Here is an 18117-nt window from a genome sequence, read left to right as displayed (position 1 = left end):
TATGTAAACAACTGTATTCTCTCTCTCTCTCGCTTGCTCACGCCTCTCCCCCGTCTGCAGGCACGGTGTTGTCTCCAGCTAAGAAGACATCTCACAATGGGAACCCCTGGGTGTCTGTCCTCCTCTCCTGGTTCCTAGTCCAGGTAGGCCAACAGGAATCCCTGGGTGTCTGTCCTCTCCTGGTTACTAGGCCAATAGGAACCCCTGGGTGTCTGTCCTCTCCTGGTTACTAGTCCAGGTAGGCCAACAGGAATCCCTGGGTGTCTGTCCTCTCCTGGTTACTAGTCCAGGTAGGCCAATAGGAACCCCTGGGTGTCTGTCCTCTCCTGGTTACTAGTCCAGGTAGGCCAATAGGAACCCCTGGGTGTCTGTCCTCTCCTGGTTACTAGTCCAGGTAGGCCAATGGGTGTCTGTCCTCTCCTGGTTACTAGTCCAGGTAGGCCAATGGGTGTCTGTCCTCTCCTGGTTACTAGTCCAGGTAGGCCAACAGGAGTCCCTGGGTGTCTGTCCTCTCCTGGTTACTAGTACAGGTAAGACACAGAGGAGAGAATAGTTCTGATTTCACCTGATCAATAATCTCTGATCAGGTCAGATGAAGGAAAAGGTAGATTGATATAGTAGAGAGAAGGGTAAATGGAAAAAGATAGATGGAGAGAGAAGGAAAGTACTTTGAGAGTACTGAGAATTGGCCAAGACATAATGAGAAAAGGAGATAGAAAAAATAGATGGAGGTAGAGAGAGCTCTGATAATGACTGGCTAGTCAGATACTCTTCAAGAAGCTAGTGTTAAAGTCTAAATGGCTGGTCTTTGTCTTCCTCTCTCATCCCTCGCTCCGCTTCTACACTGGAGTGGGGGAGTAATTAGTGTGAAATCATTAGCCTGTATCAGAGCTCATTAACTAGTCCACCCCCTCTTTTCTGCCGCTTGCTCTTTCTCTCTCTGCCATTTGAATGATTCACTGATGACATAAGTGTGATTCTAATCTCACTCGATGTTAAACAATCTCACAGATGAGAGAAAGGGAGCGAGGGAGGTCAGGAAGGAAGGTGAAAGAAGGTGTTGGTCCAAAAGGGAGATGGCTATAGAGACAAGTCATGCATCAATTCAAAGTGATCCAGATGATATTTGAGGAAGAGGGAAACCTTGGGACTGATTTAGAAGCCCCTCTATCTTTGTGGTCTGACCTTTTGTAAAGGGATGTGTGATGTTAGTGATAACTCAGCCTCTCAGAAGAGCTTGGTGATTACCATGGGTTTATATGGACTGGACATACAACACGAAGACAACTGACCTGATCTCACTCAGACACCGAGACAGGACAATGATGCAGTGGCAGGCCCAGAAGTTGCCCATACTGGCCTATGGCTGAGGGCTCAGTTAAGAGCTAATTAATACTCTTATTAAAGAGGAGAACTGAGGAGACTGACTCTCACTGACTTTGTTGTGGATGTCAGAGGAGAAACTATTTCTCCGCTCCATCTCTCTCTCCCTCATCTATTTCTTCTCTCTCCTTCTCTCCATCTGTAGTTGGTGTTGTTCACAGGGAAGTTGAACACCATCGCCAGCATTGTAACCATCTTCTTCCTGCTGGTGTACGCAGCTGTGGACCTGGCCTGTCTGGCTCTGGAGTGGGCCTCAGCTCCTAACTTCAGGTACTAAATCAAATCAAATTGAGTTTATCACACATGCCAAATAAAACTGGTGTGAACTTTACAATTAAATGCTTGCTTATGAAACTTCCCCAACAATGCAGAGTTTAGAAAATAATCATGCAATATTAAATGGTAACTAACAAGGAATAAAATGCAGAAGATTGGAGCTATATACAGGAAGTACCAGTACCAGATCAATGTGGAGCTGTATACAGGGAGTACCAGTACCAGATCAATGTGGAGCTGTATACAGGAAGTACCAGTACCAGATCAATGTGGAGCTGTATACAGGGAGTACCAGTACCAGATCAATGTGGAGCTGTATACAGGAAGTACCAGTACCAGATCAATGTGGAGCTAGATACAGGAAGTACCAGTACCAGATCAATGTGGAGCTGTATACAGGGAGTACCAGTACCAGATCAATGTGGAGCTAAATACAGGGAGTACCAGATCAATGTGCAGCTATATACAGGGAGTGCCAGTACCAGATCAATGTGGAGCTATATACAGGGAGTACCAGTACCAGATCAATGTGGAGCTAAATACAGGGAGTACCAGTACCAGATCAATGTGGAGCTATATACAGGGAGTACCAGTACCAGATCAATGTGCAGCTATAAACAGGGAGTACCAGATCAATGTGCAGCTATATACAGGGAGTACCAGTACCAGATCAATGTGCAGCTATATACAGGGAGTACCAGTACCAGATCAATGTGGAGCTATATACAGGGAGTACCAGTACCAGATCAATGTGCAGCTATAAACAGGGAGTACCAGATCAATGTGCAGCTATATACAGGGAGTACCAGTACCAGATCAATGTGGAGCTATATACAGGGAGTACCAGTACCAGATCAATGTGCAGCATAATACAGGGAGTACCAGTACCAGATCAATGTGCAGCATAATACAGGGAGTACCAGTACCAGATCAATGTGGAGCTAAATACAGGGAGTACCAGTACCAGATCAATGTGGAGCTAAATACAGGGAGTACCAGATCAATGTGCAGCTATATACAGGGAGTACCAGTACCAGATCAATGTGGAGCTATATACAGGGAGTACCAGTACCAGATCAATGTGCAGCTATAAACAGGGAGTACCAGATCAATGTGCAGCTATATACAGGGAGTACCAGTACCAGATCAATGTGCAGCTATATACAGGGAGTACCAGTACCAGATCAATGTGGAGCTATATACAGGGAGTACCAGTACCAGATCAATGTGCAGCTATAAACAGGGAGTACCAGATCAATGTGCAGCTATATACAGGGAGTACCAGTACCAGATCAATGTGGAGCTATATACAGGGAGTACCAGTACCAGATCAATGTGCAGCATAATACAGGGAGTACCAGTACCAGATCAATGTGCAGCTAAATACAGGGAGTACCAGTACCAGATCAATGTGCAGCATAATACAGGGAGTACCAGTACCAGATCAATGTGCAGCTAAATACAGGGAGTACCAGTACCAGATCAATGTGCAGCTAAATACAGGGAGTACCAGTACCAGATCAATGTGCAGCATAATACAGGAAGTACCAGATCAATGTGGAGCGTATAAACGGGGAGTACCAGTACCAGATCAATGTGCAGCTAAATGCAGGGAGTACCAGATCAATGTGCAGCTAAATACAGGGAGTACCAGATCAATGTGCAGCTAAATACAGGGAGTACCAGATCAATGTGCAGCTAAATACAGGGAGTACCAGATCAATGTGCAGCTATATACAGGGAGTACCAGTACCAGATCAATGTGCAGCTAAATACAGGGAGTACCAGATCAATGTGCAGCTAAATACAGGGAGTACCAGATCAATGTGCAGCTAAATACAGGGAGTACCAGATCAATGTGCAGCTAAATGGAGTACCAGGTGCAGTAAATACCAGATCAATGTGCAGCTAAATGCAGGGAGTACCAGATCAATGTGCAGCTAAATGCAGGGTACCAGATCAATGTACCAGATCAATGTGCAGCTAAATACAGGGAGTACCAGATCAATGTGCAGCTATATACAGGGAGTACCAGTACCAGATCAATGTGCAGCTAAATACAGGGAGTACCAGATCAATGTGCAGCTAAATACAGGGAGTACCAGATCAATGTGCAGCTAAATACAGGGAGTACCAGATCAATGTGCAGCTATATACAGGGAGTACCAGATCAATGTGCAGCTATATACAGGGAGTACCAGTACCAGATCAATGTGCAGCTATATACAGGGAGTACCAGATCAATGTGCAGCTATATACAGGGAGTACCAGTACCAGATCAATGTGCAGCTAAATACAGGGAGTACCAGATCAATGTGCAGCTATATACAGGGAGTACCAGTACCAAATCAATGTGCAGCTATATACAGGGAGTACCAGATCAATGTGCAGCTATATACAGGGAGTACCAGTACCAGATCAATGTGCAGCTAAATACAGGAAGTACCAGATCAATGTGGAGCGTATAAACGGGGAGTACCAGTACCAGATCAATGTGCAGCTAAATGCAGGGAGTACCAGATCAATGTGCAGCTAAATACAGGGAGTACCAGATCAATGTGCAGCTATATACAGGGAGTACCAGATCAATGTGCAGCTATATACAGGGAGTACCAGATCAATGTGCAGCTAAATACAGGGAGTACCAGATCAATGTGCAGCTAAATACAGGGAGTACCAGATCAATGTGCAGCTAAATACAGGGAGTACCAGATCAATGTGCAGCTAAATACAGGGAGTACCAGATCAATGTGCAGCTAAATACAGGGAGTACCAGATCAATGTGCAGCTAAATACAGGGAGTACCAGATCAATGTGCAGCTAAATACAGGGAGTACCAGATCAATGTGCAGCTAAATACAGGGAGTACCAGATCAATGTGCAGCTAAATACAGGGAGTACCAGTACCAGATCAATGTGCAGCTATATACAGGGAGTACCAGTACCAGATCAATGTGCAGCTATATACAGGGAGTACCAGTACCAGATCAATGTGCAGCTATATACAGGGAGTACCAGTACCAGATCAATGTGCAGCTAAATACAGGGAGTACCAGATCAATGTGCAGCTAAATACAGGGAGTACCAGATCAATGTGCAGCTAAATACAGGGAGTACCAGATCAATGTGCAGCTAAATACAGGGAGTACCAGTACCAGATCAATGTGCAGCTAAATACAGGGAGTACCAGATCAATGTGCAGCTATATACAGGGAGTACCAGATCAATGTGCAGCTATATACAGGGAGTACCAGATCAATGTGCAGCTAAATACAGGGAGTACCAGATCAATGTGCAGCTAAATACAGGGAGTACCAGATCAATGTGCAGCTAAATACAGGGAGTACCAGATCAATGTGCAGCTAAATACAGGGAGTACCAGATCAATGTGCAGCTAAATACAGGGAGTACCAGATCAATGTGCAGCTAAATACAGGGAGTACCAGATCAATGTGCAGCTAAATACAGGGAGTACCAGTACCAGATCAATGTGCAGCTATATACAGGGAGTACCAGTACCAGATCAATGTGCAGCTATATACAGGGAGTACCAGTACCAGATCAATGTGCAGCTAAATACAGGGAGTACCAGATCAATGTGCAGCTAAATACAGGGAGTACCAGATCAATGTGCAGCTATATACAGGGAGTACCAGTACCAGATCAATGTGCAGCTAAATACAGGTAGTACCAGATCAATGTGGAGCGTATAAACGGGGAGTACCAGTACCAGATCAATGTGCAGCTAAATACAGGGAGTACCAGATCAATGTGCAGCTAAATACAGGGAGTACCAGATCAATGTGCAGCTAAATACAGGGAGTACCAGATCAATGTGCAGCTATATACAGGGAGTACCAGTACCAAATCAATGTGCAGCTAAATACAGGGAGTACCAGATCAATGTGCAGCTATATACAGGGAGTACCAGTACCAGATCAATGTGCAGCTAAATACAGGGAGTACCAGATCAATGTGCAGCTATATACAGGGAGTACCAGATCAATGTGCAGCTATATACAGGGAGTACCAGATCAATGTGCAGCTATATACAGGGAGTACCAGATCAATGTGCAGCTATATACAGGGAGTACCAGATCAATGTGCAGCTATATACAGGGAGTACCAGATCAATGTGCAGCTATATACAGGGAGTACCAGATCAATGTGCAGCTATATACAGGGAGTACCAGATCAATGTGCAGCTATATACAGGGAGTACCAGTACCAAATCAATGTGCAGCTAAATACAGGGAGTACCAGATCAATGTGCAGCTATATACAGGGAGTACCAGTACCAAATCAATGTGCAGCTAAATACAGGGAGTACCAAATCAATGTGCAGCTAAATACAGGGAGTACCAGATCAATGTGCAGCTAAATACAGGGAGTACCAGATCAATGTGCAGCTAAATACAGGGAGTACCAGATCAATGTGCAGCTAAATACAGGGAGTACCAGATCAATGTGCAGCTAAATACAGGGAGTACCAGATCAATGTGCAGCTAAATACAGGGAGTACCAGATCAATGTGCAGCTAAATACAGGGAGTACCAGATCAATGTGCAGCTAAATACAGGGAGTACCAGATCAATGTGCAGCTAAATACAGGGAGTACCAGATCAATGTGCAGCTAAATACAGGGAGTACCAGATCAATGTGCAGCTATATACAGGGAGTACCAGATCAATGTGCAGCTAAATACAGGGAGTACCAGTACCAGATCAATGTGCAGCTAAATACAGGGAGTACCAGTACCAAATCAATGTGCAGCTAAATACAGGGAGTACCAGTACCAAATCAATGTGCAGCTATATACAGGGAGTACCAGTACCAGATCAATGTGGAGCTATATACAGTGCCTTGCAAAAGTATTCATCCACCTTGGCATTTTTCCTAATTTGTTGCATTACAACCTGTAATTTAAATTGATTTTTTTATTTGGATTTCATGTAATGGACATACACAAAATGGTCCAAATTGGTGAAGTGAAATGAAAAAAGTTACTTGTTTTTAAAAAATCTCGAAAATAAAAAAACTGAAAAGTGGTGCGTGCATATGTATTCACCCCCTTAGCTATGAAGCCCCTAAATAAGATAAATTCCCTTAACACAGTCTCTCTCTTAACTTCTTTGGGACTTGGGGGCAGTATTGAGTAGCTTGGATGAATAAGGTGCCCAGATTAAACTGCCTGCTACTCAGGCCCAGTTGCTAATATATGCATAGTATAAGTAGATTTGGATAGAAACCACTCAAAGTTTCAGAACTCATATGGCAGGCAAAAACCTGAGAAAAAATCCAACCAGGAAGTGGGAAATCTGAGGTTTGTAGTTTATAAAGTCATTGCCTATCGAATATCCGGTGTCTATGGGGTCATATTGCACTTCCTAAGGTTTCCACTAGATGTCAAGAGTCTTTAGAACGTTGTTTGAGGCTTCTACTGTGAAGGAGGGGGCGAATGAGAGCTGATTGAGTCATGGGTCTGGCAGGGTGCCATGAGCTGATCAATCACGCTCACGTGAGTTAGCTGCGTTCCATTTCCTTCATTTCTGCAGACAAAGGGATTCTCTGGTTGAAACATTATTGAAGACCTAACATAATCGTTTGGTGTGCTTTCGTCGTAAAGCCTTTTTGAAATCGGACACTGTGGCTGGATTTACAACAAGTTTATCTTTAAAATGGTGTAAAATACTTGTATGTTTGAGGAATTTTAATAATGGGATTTCTGTTTTGAATTTGGCGCCCTGCAATTTCACTGGCTGTTGGTGAGGTGGGACGCTACCGTCCCACATATCCCAGAGAGATTAACAACCATGAATGTTATAAGTCAGGAGCTGTTCTGCATGACTTCTCTCCCTCAATTATTGTTATTTTTTATTTTTCTCTCTCTCTCCTCCATCTCTCCATCTCTTTCCGTCATATCTCTCTTTCCGTCATATCTCTCTTTCCGTCATATCTCTCTTTCCGTCATATCTCTCTTTCCCGTCATATCTCTCTTTCCCGTCATATCTCTCTTTCCCGTCATATCTCTCTTTCCCGTCATATCTCTCTTTCCCGTCATATCTCTCTTTCCCGTCATATCTCTCTTTCCCGCCATATCTCTCTTTCCCGCCATATCTCTCTTTCCCGCCATATCTCTCTTTCCCGCCATATCTCTCTTTCCCGCCATATCTCTCTTTCCCGTCATATCTCTCTTTCCCGCCATATCTCTCTTTCTCTCGATCGCCTCCATATGTCTCCCACCGTCTCGCTCTGGTTCTCTCCCTTCCTTTCACACACATGCTGCCCCCCGTCTGATGGTGTTGAGTGTGTTAGTGTTCCACTGTATGCCAGCTGGGTGTCGTGGTCACCTGCTAATTAAGACAAACTGTCCACCTCTCCCAGCTGCACATCTCAGAAGGGATGCAGATAAGTGTGTGTTGAATATGGTGAATCCTTAACGTTGATGTGTGCTAGGGCTGCACAATTCATCCAATTTTTATCTAAAGTGCGATATTGATGTGCAATATCCACAGCACACACACAAAGAACCACCCCCTTTCGCTCCAGCAGACAGCACAGTTCAGTTAGTCTTAGAGCATTACCTAAATAATGTTGTGCACCTCTAATGTATGCTGTTAATGTGTGCCTGGGTAGGTATGGGAACACATCTGTGTATCACAACTAATTTTTCATAGAGGGGAAACTCTCTAGAAGTTCCTGCATCCCTGTACTTCTCTGTCCATATCAGTGCTTGTCCATGTGTCAAGGGTATTTTAAGTGAACAAGGTTTTATATACATATGTGTGTGTGTGTGTGTGTGTATTTATATATACATACAGAAATCGAGGTAGTGGGGACAGTGGTAGGGAGGGATTTCATTTTATATATATATATATAACCAAACTTTTCCCACCCTCTGTATCTCCCTCCCTATTGGCCGATGGGATTCGGGCGGGGTGCTGATGAGGCGCGTGGTTGGCTGGCTGCTGTGGGGCACTTCCTTAATTCTATTAGCCTGTTGTTGCTGCTGTTGTCGCAGGGCTGGTATTGGGTGTTGTTTGTTGTGTTCCCTGCGTCTCTTTCCAGCCGGAAATAATTTAAAGCCATTTAGTGCATCTCTCCCCTGAGAACTGCTCTGTAATTAGCATAACTCGTTTAGCAGAAATATTTCCTCTTTCCCCTAAATTTGGCACACTGGTGTTTTAGCTGACAGGGAGCGGAATACTGAATTATGATGTAGCGGAAGAGCTGTCCGCTTGTTAAGTGTGTGCGTGTGTCCTCTGTGTGAGAAGTGTTTTTTTTTTTGTTGTGTGTTTTCACCTTTATTTAACCAGGTAGGCTCGTTGAGGACAAGTTCTCATTTGCAACTGCGACTTGGCCAAGATAAAGCATAGCAGTGTGAACAGACAACAGAGTTACACATGGAGTAAACAATTAACAAGTCAATAACACAGTAGGAAAAAGGAGTCTATATACAATGTGTGCAAAGGGCATGAGGAGGTAGGCGAATAATTACAATTTTGCAGATTAACACTGGAGTGATAAATGATCAGATGATCATGTACAGGTAGAGATATTGGTGTGCAAAAGAGCAGAAAAGTAAATAAATAAAAACAGTGTGGGGATGAGGTAGGTGAAAATGGGTGGGCTATTTACCAATAGATTATGTACAGCTGCATCGATCGGTTAGCTGCTCAGATAGCTGATGTTTGAAGTTGGTGAGGGATATAAGTCTCCAACTTCAGCGATTTTTGCAATTCATTCCAGTCCCAGGCAGCAGAGAACTGGAACGAAAGGCGGCCAAATGAGGTGTTGGCTTTAGGGATGATCAGTGAGATACACCTGCTGGAGCGCGTGCTACGGATGGGTGTTGCCATCGTGACCAGTGAACTGAGATAAAGCGGAGCTTTACCTAGCATGGCCTTGTAGATGACCTGGAGCCAGTGGGTCTGGCGACGAATATGTAGCGAGGGCCAGCCGACTAGAGCATACAAGTCGCAGTGGTGGGTGGTATAAGGTGCTTTAGTGACAAAACGGATGGCACTGTGATAAACTGCATCCAGTTTGCTGAGTAGAGTGTTGGAAGCAATTTTGTAGATGACATCGCCGAAGTCGAGGATCGGTAGGATAGTCAGTTTTACTAGGGTAAGCTTGGCAGCGTGAGTGAAGGAGGCTTTGTTGCGGAATAGAAAGCAGACTCTTGATTTGATTTTCGATTGGAGATGTTTGATATGAGTCTGGAAGGAGAGTTTGCAGTCTAGCCAGACACCTAGGTACTTATAGATGTCCACATATTCAAGGTCGGAGCCATCCAGGGTGGTGATGCTAGTGTAACAGTATACTTTTAAACCGTCCCCTCGCCCATACCCGGGCGCGAACCAGGGACCTTCTGCACACAACGACAACAGTCACCCTCGAAGCATCGTTACCCATCGCTCCACAAAAGCCGCGGCCCTTGCAGAGCAAGGGGTAATACTACTTCAAGGTCTCAGAGCAAGTGACGTAACCGATTGAAACGCTATTTAGCGCACACCGCTAACTAAGCTAGCCGTTTCACATCCGTTACACTAGTCGGGCATGCGGGTGCAGGCAGCGATCGGTTGAAAAGCATGCATTTGGTTTTACTAGCGTTTAAGAGCAGTTGGAGGCCACGGAAGGAGTGTTGTATGGCATTGAAGCTCGTTTGGAGGTTAAATAGCACAGTGTCCAATGACGGGCCGAAAGAATATAGGATGGTGTCGTCTGCGTAGAGGTGGATCAGGGAATCGCCCGCAGCAAGAGCAACATCATTGATATATACAGAGAAAAGAGTTGACCCGAGAATTGAACCATGTGGCACCCCCATAGAGACTGCCAGAGGACAGGACAGCATGCCCTCCGATTTGACACACTGAACTCAGTCTGCAAAGTAATTGGTGAACCAGGCAAGGGGAGGGGGGCGGAGCTGTTGGCCGAGGTAGGAGTAGCCAGGCGAAAGGCATGGCCAGCCGTTGAGAAATGCTTGTTGAAGTTTTCGATAATCATGGATTTATCGGTGGTGACCGTGTTACCTAGCCTCAGTGCAGTGGGCAGCTGGGAGGAGGTGCTCTTGTTCTCCATGGACTTCAGTGTCCCAGAACTTTTTGGAGTTGGAGCTACAGGATGCAAACTTCTGCCTGAAGAAGCTGGCCTTATCTTTCCTGACTGCGTGTATTGGTTCCTGACTTCCCTGAACAGTTGCATATCGCGGGGACTATTCGATGCTATTGCAGTCCGCCACAGGATGTTTTTGTGCTGGTCGAGGGCAGTCAGGTCTGGAGTGAACCAAGGGCTGTATCTGTTCTTTGTTCTGCATTTTTTTGAACGGAGCATGCTTATCTAAAATGGTGAGGAAGTTACTTTTAAAGAATGACCAGGCATCCTCAACTGACGGGATGAGGTCAATGTCCTTCCAGGATACCTGGGCCAGGTCGATTAGACAGGCCTGCTCACAGAAGTGTTTTAGGGAGCGTTTGACAGTGATGAGGGGTGGTCGTTTGACTGCGGCTCCGTAGAGGATACAGGCAATGAGGCAGTGATCGCTGAGATCCTGGTTGAAGACAGCGGAGGTGTATTTGGAGGGCCAGTTGGTCAGGATGACGTCTATGAGGGTGCCCTTGCTTACAGAGTTAGGGTTGTACCTGGTGGGTTCCTTGATGATTTGTGTGAGATTGAGGGCATCTAGCTTAGATTGTAGGACTGTTGGGGTGTTAAGCATATCCCAGTTTAGGTCACCTAACAGAACAAACTCTGAAGCTAGATGGGGGGCAATCAATTCACAAATGGTGTCCAGGGCACAGCTGGGAGCTGAAGGGGGTCGGTAGCATGCGGCAACAGTGAGAGACTTATTTCTGGAGAGTAATTTTCAAAATTAGTAGTTCAAACTGTTTGGGTATGGACCTGGAAAGTATGACATTACTTTGCAGGCCATCTCTGCAGTAGACTGCAACTCCTCCCCCTTTGGCAGTTCTATCTTGACGGAAGATGTTATAGTTGGGTATGGAAATCTCTGAATTTTTGGTGGCCTTCCTGAGCCAGGATTCAGACACGGCAAGGACATCAGGGTTAGCAGAGTGTGCTAAAGCAGTGAGTAAAACAAACTTAGGGGGGAGGCTTCTGATGTTGACATGCATGAAACCAAGGCTTTTTCGATCACAGAAGTCAACAAATGAGGGTGCCTGGGGACATGCAGGGCCTGGGTTTACTTCCACATCACCCGCGGAACAGAGAAGGAGTAGTATAAGGGTGTGGCTAAAGGCTATCAAAACTGGTCGCCTAGAGCGTTGGGGACAGAGAATAAGAGGAGCAGGTTTCTGGGCATGGTAGAATATATTCAGGGCATAATGCGCAGACAGGGGTATGGTGGGGTGCGGGTACAGCGGAGGTAAGCCCAGGCACTGGGTGATGAGAGAGGTTGTATCTCTGGACATGCTGGTTGTAATGGGTGAGGTCATCGCATGTGTGGGAGGTGGGACAAAGGATGTATCAGGGGTATGAGGAGTGGGACTAGGGGCTCCATTGTGAACTAAAACAATGATAACTAACCTGAGCAACAGTATACAAGGCATATTGACATTTGAGAGAGACATACAGCGAGGCATACAGTAATCACAGGTGTTGAATTGGGAAAGCTCGCTAAAACAGTAGGTGAGACAACAGTTTATCAGCTAGCACAACAACAGCAGGGAAAATGGCGTTGACAAGGCAACGGGGCCGACAGATAAAACAAACAAGCAGAATGGAGTACCGTGATTAATGGACAGTCCAGCGTGCATCAGCTATGTAGCCAAGTGATCAGTGTCCAGGGAGCAGCGGTGGATGGGGCAGGGGAGCTGGACTGGCAAGTGTTATCCAGGTTAAAACACTAACAATGACTAAATAGCTTGTAGCTGGTTAGCTTCTGGAGGTTCTTGAGTGTGTTCTAAAAATTAAAAATAATAGCAATTCCGTATCACATTGGGTGAGGCAGGTTTCCGGAAGGTATAAAACAATTTTTTTTTTTTAATCGGGAAGAGATAGAAAGTACATATGGGCCACTGAGTGTTTGGGACGCGGCGATGCAGGCCTGTGCTAACAGTTAGCAGGCCGGGGTAAACAAGGTAGCAGTTAGCAGGCCGAATTAGCAAGCAAGGAGATAGCAAGGGCTAGAGTTAGCCTTTGGGGGACGTCGTGATGGGGTGAGTCTGTTTATTTATTCCTCTTCATGCGGTGACATCGATAGACCGGTCGTGGGTTGCGGTTTAGCTCGATGGCTAGTTGTGAAGATCCAGCTGAAAAATGTTCCTTTGCGGTGGGAATCCGGGGATAAAAAATAAATAGGTCCGTTATGGTCCGTTATGCTCTGGTTAGCGTCGCGTTGTTCGAACTGGCGAGAGCTTTCCGAGCTAAAGGTTAGCTGATGACCGGTTAGCTGAAGACCGCTAGCATAGCTGGTGGTTAGCTGGCTAGTTTCAGTTGAGGGGTTCCGGTTCCGAAGTAAATATAAATACTTTAGGAAAAAGTAGCTACATTGGGTGAGGCGGGTTGCAGGAGAGTATTTGGAAGCTTAGGTTTAGCAAAATGTTTTTAAAGATATGCGAAGAAAAATATGTAAAACGAAAAGAGACGAGATATATAGAATGTATGCACATGATATATATATAAAGCGTATAAATGGCATATTATTATATTATTATTATTATATATATATATACAGGGGACACAGGGATACGACAGGACGACCTACTGCTACGCCATCTTTGATTGTAAAGGGATGTGTGAAAATCTGTGTGTTTTCACTGTGTCCAACACACTCCTCTTCATCGTTCTGAATGTGCCGTGAAAGGGCTGGGCTGTTGGCTGCAGCTTTATCAGTAAATGGCTCCAGTTTTTCAGAGCGCTCCTCTGGGTCAGTATGTTCTACTACTGATGGGACCGACTACTGGGTTTAGACTAGAGGACAGGGCTGAGTGGCCTAGACACACACACAGGCTATATTTTTGAGTAAGACTTGAAGGCCAGGCTCTGTTATTAACATGCAGTCAGTCTGAGTGTACATTTTGTGAAGATTACTCTAATTACTTCTCAAATGACATGTAATGTGTGAATGAGCACTCACTGACATTGTATTTATAGATCTGCCAGCTTTGTGTGCACTTGAGTCAAGTGTGTGTTTGCAGAGCATGGGTGTTTTAAGGTGATGGTCGGCCATTGCACAGTTATGTCATCTAATCATGATGTGTCTTTTGGCTGGCTGCCGTGTCCCCTCCCTCACTCAATACTTGATGGTGGACATTATTTTTTTTGCTAATGTCAGCAAAGTGACATCAGTCATTGGGAAATGATTGGTAGCAAAGTGACATCAGTCATTGGGAAATGATTGGTATGCGAGAGAGGAGGGGAGAGACATGGGGAGTGCCAGCAAAGCACTGCCACTAATGAGAGGGATTAAAGAGACCAAAGGAGAGAGTGAAAGAAAGGGAGAGCAGGCAGGTTGAGCTTTTAACATAATGACTCCAGCAGGGAGGGAGAGAAAGAGAGGAGTGGATAGCGAGTAAGAGGGACAGAGAGGGGGGTGTAAGATTGAAAAGTAAGACATTAGGGGGGCACAAATTATGTGTAATTAGAGCTAAAACAAAAGGAAAGTGTGGAGAGAAAGTTGAGCAAACGGTAGGGGAAAGAAAAGCTACACCTATATATACAAAAGTATGTGGATGCCCCTTCAAATAAGAGGATTCGGTTATTTCAGCCACACCCGTTGCTGACCGGTGTATAAAATCAAGAACACAGGCATGCAATCTCCATAGACAAACATTGTCAGTAGAATGGCCTTACTGAAGAGCTCAGTGAAATTCAACGTGGCACCGTCATAGGATGCCACCTTTCCAACAAGTCAGTTTGTAAAATTTCTGCGCTGCTGGAGCTGCCCCGGTCAACTGAAAGTTTTGTTATTGTAAAGTGGAAACTTCTAGGAGCAACAACGGCCTCTAGGAGCAACAACTGCTCAGCCGTGAAGTGGTAGGCCACACAATCTCACAGAACGGAAACGCTGAGTACTGAAGCGCGTAAAGTCGTCTGTCCTCGGTTGCAACACTCACTACTGAGTTCCAGACTGCCTCTGGAAGCAACGTCAGCATAAGAACTGTTCATCGGGAGCTTCATGAAATGGGTTTCCATGGCCAAGCAGACGCACACAAGCCTAGGGTCACTATGCACAATGCCAAGCATCGGCTGGAGTGGTGTAAAGCTCACCGTGTTCTCTGGAGTGATGAATCACGCTTCACCATCTGGCAGTCCGACGAATGAATCTGGGTTTGACAGAGGTTTGGGGAACGCTACCTGCCCCAATGTATAGTCCCAACTGTAAAGTTTGGTATAATGGTCTGGGGCTGTTTTCCATGGTTTGAGTCAGGCCCCTTAGTTCCAGTGAAGGGAAATCTTATCAATGCTCCTATGCACAAAGCGAAGTCCATACAGAAATGGTTTGTCGAGATCAGTGTGAAAGAACTTGACTGGCCTGCACAGAGTCCAGACCTCAGCCCCATAGAGCACCTTAGGTAATAATTGAAACGCTGACTCCAAGCCAGGCCTAATCGCCCAACATCAGTTCCGACCTCACTAATGCTCTTGTGGCTGCCCTTGAAGCAAGTCCCCGCAGCAATATTCCAACATCTAGTGGAAAGCCTTCCCAGAAGACTGGAGGCTGTTATAGCAGTAAAGGGTGACCAACTCCGTATTAATGCCCATGATTTTGGAATGAGATGTTAAACAAGCAGGTGTCCACATACTTTTGATCATGTAGTGTACTTCACTCTTCTCTGGTGATTGAGAGTGGTACAGTCATTACACTCCTCTCCTTTTCTAATCTTCTCTCTCTCCCATCACGTTTTAGCGGGAGCTACTTATCAATTAGCGCTCGGGTGCATTCCACTCTGTTAATGAAGCTAAGTATTTTAGCGTTGCCTAGCTCTCCCAGCTGGGCCCAGGCCTGTTCATTTGGATGGTAATTATAGTAGCTAGCCTTAATAGCTGTTTATCTGCTGAAGATGTTATTGCAGGAGATTGGGGTCGCTACGTGATCAATGACCCTACCTTTGTTTGCACCTGCCCTCATGGGGAGCTCAGGTGTGGCATACACATGCATCAAACGTACGCAAATGCATACATCAGACACGCTCACACTCATTGACACACACACACATACAGTGCATTCGGAAAGTGATCAGACACCTAGACTTTTCCCACGATTTGTTATATTTACAGCCTTATTCTAAAATGGATGGAATATTTTTTTCATCATCAATCTACACACAATACCCCATAATGACAAATCAAAAACACTTTTTTGTTTTTGTTTTTTTTTTGCAAAAGTTATAAAAATGGGAGGGGTGGAAATATTTTAGGTATGTCTTAACATGATCCAGAGTGCTAATTTCAGACAGCGCTGATAGGGATGTTTAAGATTAATCAAAAGCTGGTTTTGGCGGTAACCCAGTTGGTTATGTTATACATTTTGACTGGAAACGCAGCCTATCCAGCCACGATGCACACTGCCCATATGAGCATGGAGCAAGACCAGCCTAAGGTGCTTTTGGTGCCTGTATTCTTTGTATTTAGAAACATAAACTATTTTTTCCCATTTTGTTTTTGATTTGGCATAGCCTCCCCTCAATGAAGGCTTTTTTTGTCCTGCCCAAAGCAATCACAAAGTAGTCTAAAGGGTTTGGCTCCTGAGATCGCTTGGAAATAAATCTTAATCACCAACGTTTTATTAAAATATTACATTTGAAAGGAGTAAAACGGTGAACTGTGAACTGAATTGTTTTGACCATGCAGGTCCTGTTTTGGACGTGTGTAAAACCCTGTCCATGATGTACGTGCACATGCCCATCATGAAGTGAGAAATGTGAATCCCGGTGAACCTCGTATTTTAGAAGTTATTTGTAACCTGTAACAATTGCTTGTGTTCGGTTTCATACACTGCATTACCAAAAGTATGTGGACAACTGCTCCTCAAAAGTCTCATTCCAAAATCATGGGCATTAATATGGAGTTGGTCCCTCTTTGCTGCTATAACAGCCTCCACTCTTCTGGGAAGGCTTTCCGCTAGATGTTGGAACATTTCTGCAGGGTCTTGCTTCCATTCAGCCACGAGCATTAGTGAGGTCGGAACTGATGTTGGGTGATTAGACCTGGCTCACGGTCGACCTTCCAATTCATCCCAAAGGTCTTCTCTGGATTGAGCTCTGGGCTCTGCAGGCCAGTCAAGTTCTTCCACACCAATCTCAACAAATAATTTCTGTATGGACTTCACTTTGTTCACGGGAGCATTGTCATGCTGTAACAGGAAAGGGCCTTCACCAAACTGTTGCCACAAAGTTGGAAGCACAGAGTCGTCTAGAATGTAATTTGTATGCTATAGCATTAAGATTTCCCTTCACTGAAACTAAGGGGCCTAGCCCGAACCATGAAAAACAGCCCCAGACCAGTATTCCTCCTCCACCAAACTTTACAGTTGGCACTATACATTGGGGCAGGTAGCGTTCCCCTGGCATCCACCAAGCCCAGATTTGTCAGTTGGACTGTCATATGGTGAAGGGTGGTTCATCTCTACAGAGAATGCGTTTCCACTTCTCCAGAGTCCAATGGTGGCAAGCTTTACACCGCTCCAGCCGACGCTTGACATTGTGCATGGTGAACTTAGGCTTGCATTTGGCTGCTCGAACATGGGAACCCGTTTCATGAAGCTCCCAATGAACAGTTCTTGTGCTGACCTTGCTTCCAGAGGCAGTTTGGAACTCAGTAGTGAGTGTTGCAACCGAGGACAGATGATTTTTACGTGGTTTAGCACTCAGCGGTCACATTCTGTGAGCTTGTGTGGCTTACCACTTCACAGCTGAGCTGTTGTTGCTTCTAGATGTTTCCACTTCACAATAACAGCACTTACAGTTGACCGGGGCAGCTCTAGCAGGGCAGAAATGTAACGAACTGACTTGTTGGAAAGGTGGTACCTATGACAATGACACATTGAAAGTCACTGAGCTCTTCAGTAAGACCATTCTACTGCCAATGTTTGTCTATGGCGATTGCATGGCTGTGTGCTCGATTTTTGTCAGCGACAGGTGTGGCTGGAATAGCTGAGTCCACGTATTTATTTACTTAACTGACTTGCCTAGTTAAATAAAGGTTAAGAACATTCTTATTTACAATGACAGCCTACCCTGGCCAAACCCTAACCCGGACGACACTGGGCCAATTGTGCGCCGACCTATGGGACTCCCAGCCGCGACCGGTTGTGATACAGCCTGGAATCGAACCAGGGTCTGTAGTGACGCCTCTAGCACTGAGCTGTGCCACTCGGTAGGGGTGTCCACATACTTTTGTGTTATATTGTGTTTTTTTTCAAAACCCAAGCCCTCCCTTAGGCCTACTACTGTATAACAAAGGCTGGTTTAACATCAGTGTGTTTTATCCTGCCGA

At 45.2% G+C, this 18117-nt stretch overlaps 1 protein-coding gene across 1 annotated transcript in view; it reads left to right on the top strand.

Annotated features, from left to right (window-relative positions):
* Positions 1-18117, top strand: part of LOC118373519 (solute carrier family 12 member 9-like) — a 64538-nt gene that overhangs the window by 29271 nt on the left and 17150 nt on the right. Inside the window, exons 8-9 of the mRNA XM_035759669.2 lie at positions 61-143; positions 1529-1653. Of these exons, the coding sequence (XP_035615562.1) occupies positions 61-143; positions 1529-1653 (208 nt within the window). The remainder of the gene's footprint in view (positions 1-60; positions 144-1528; positions 1654-18117) is intronic.

The sequence above is a fragment of the Oncorhynchus keta genome, chromosome 18 (assembly GCF_023373465.1).
Source record: "Oncorhynchus keta strain PuntledgeMale-10-30-2019 chromosome 18, Oket_V2, whole genome shotgun sequence".
In the NCBI taxonomy this organism is placed as follows: domain Eukaryota; kingdom Metazoa; phylum Chordata; class Actinopteri; order Salmoniformes; family Salmonidae; genus Oncorhynchus; species Oncorhynchus keta.
The sequence above is the reverse complement of the archived record's forward strand: the minus strand, read 5'-3'. Positions and strand labels throughout refer to the sequence as shown.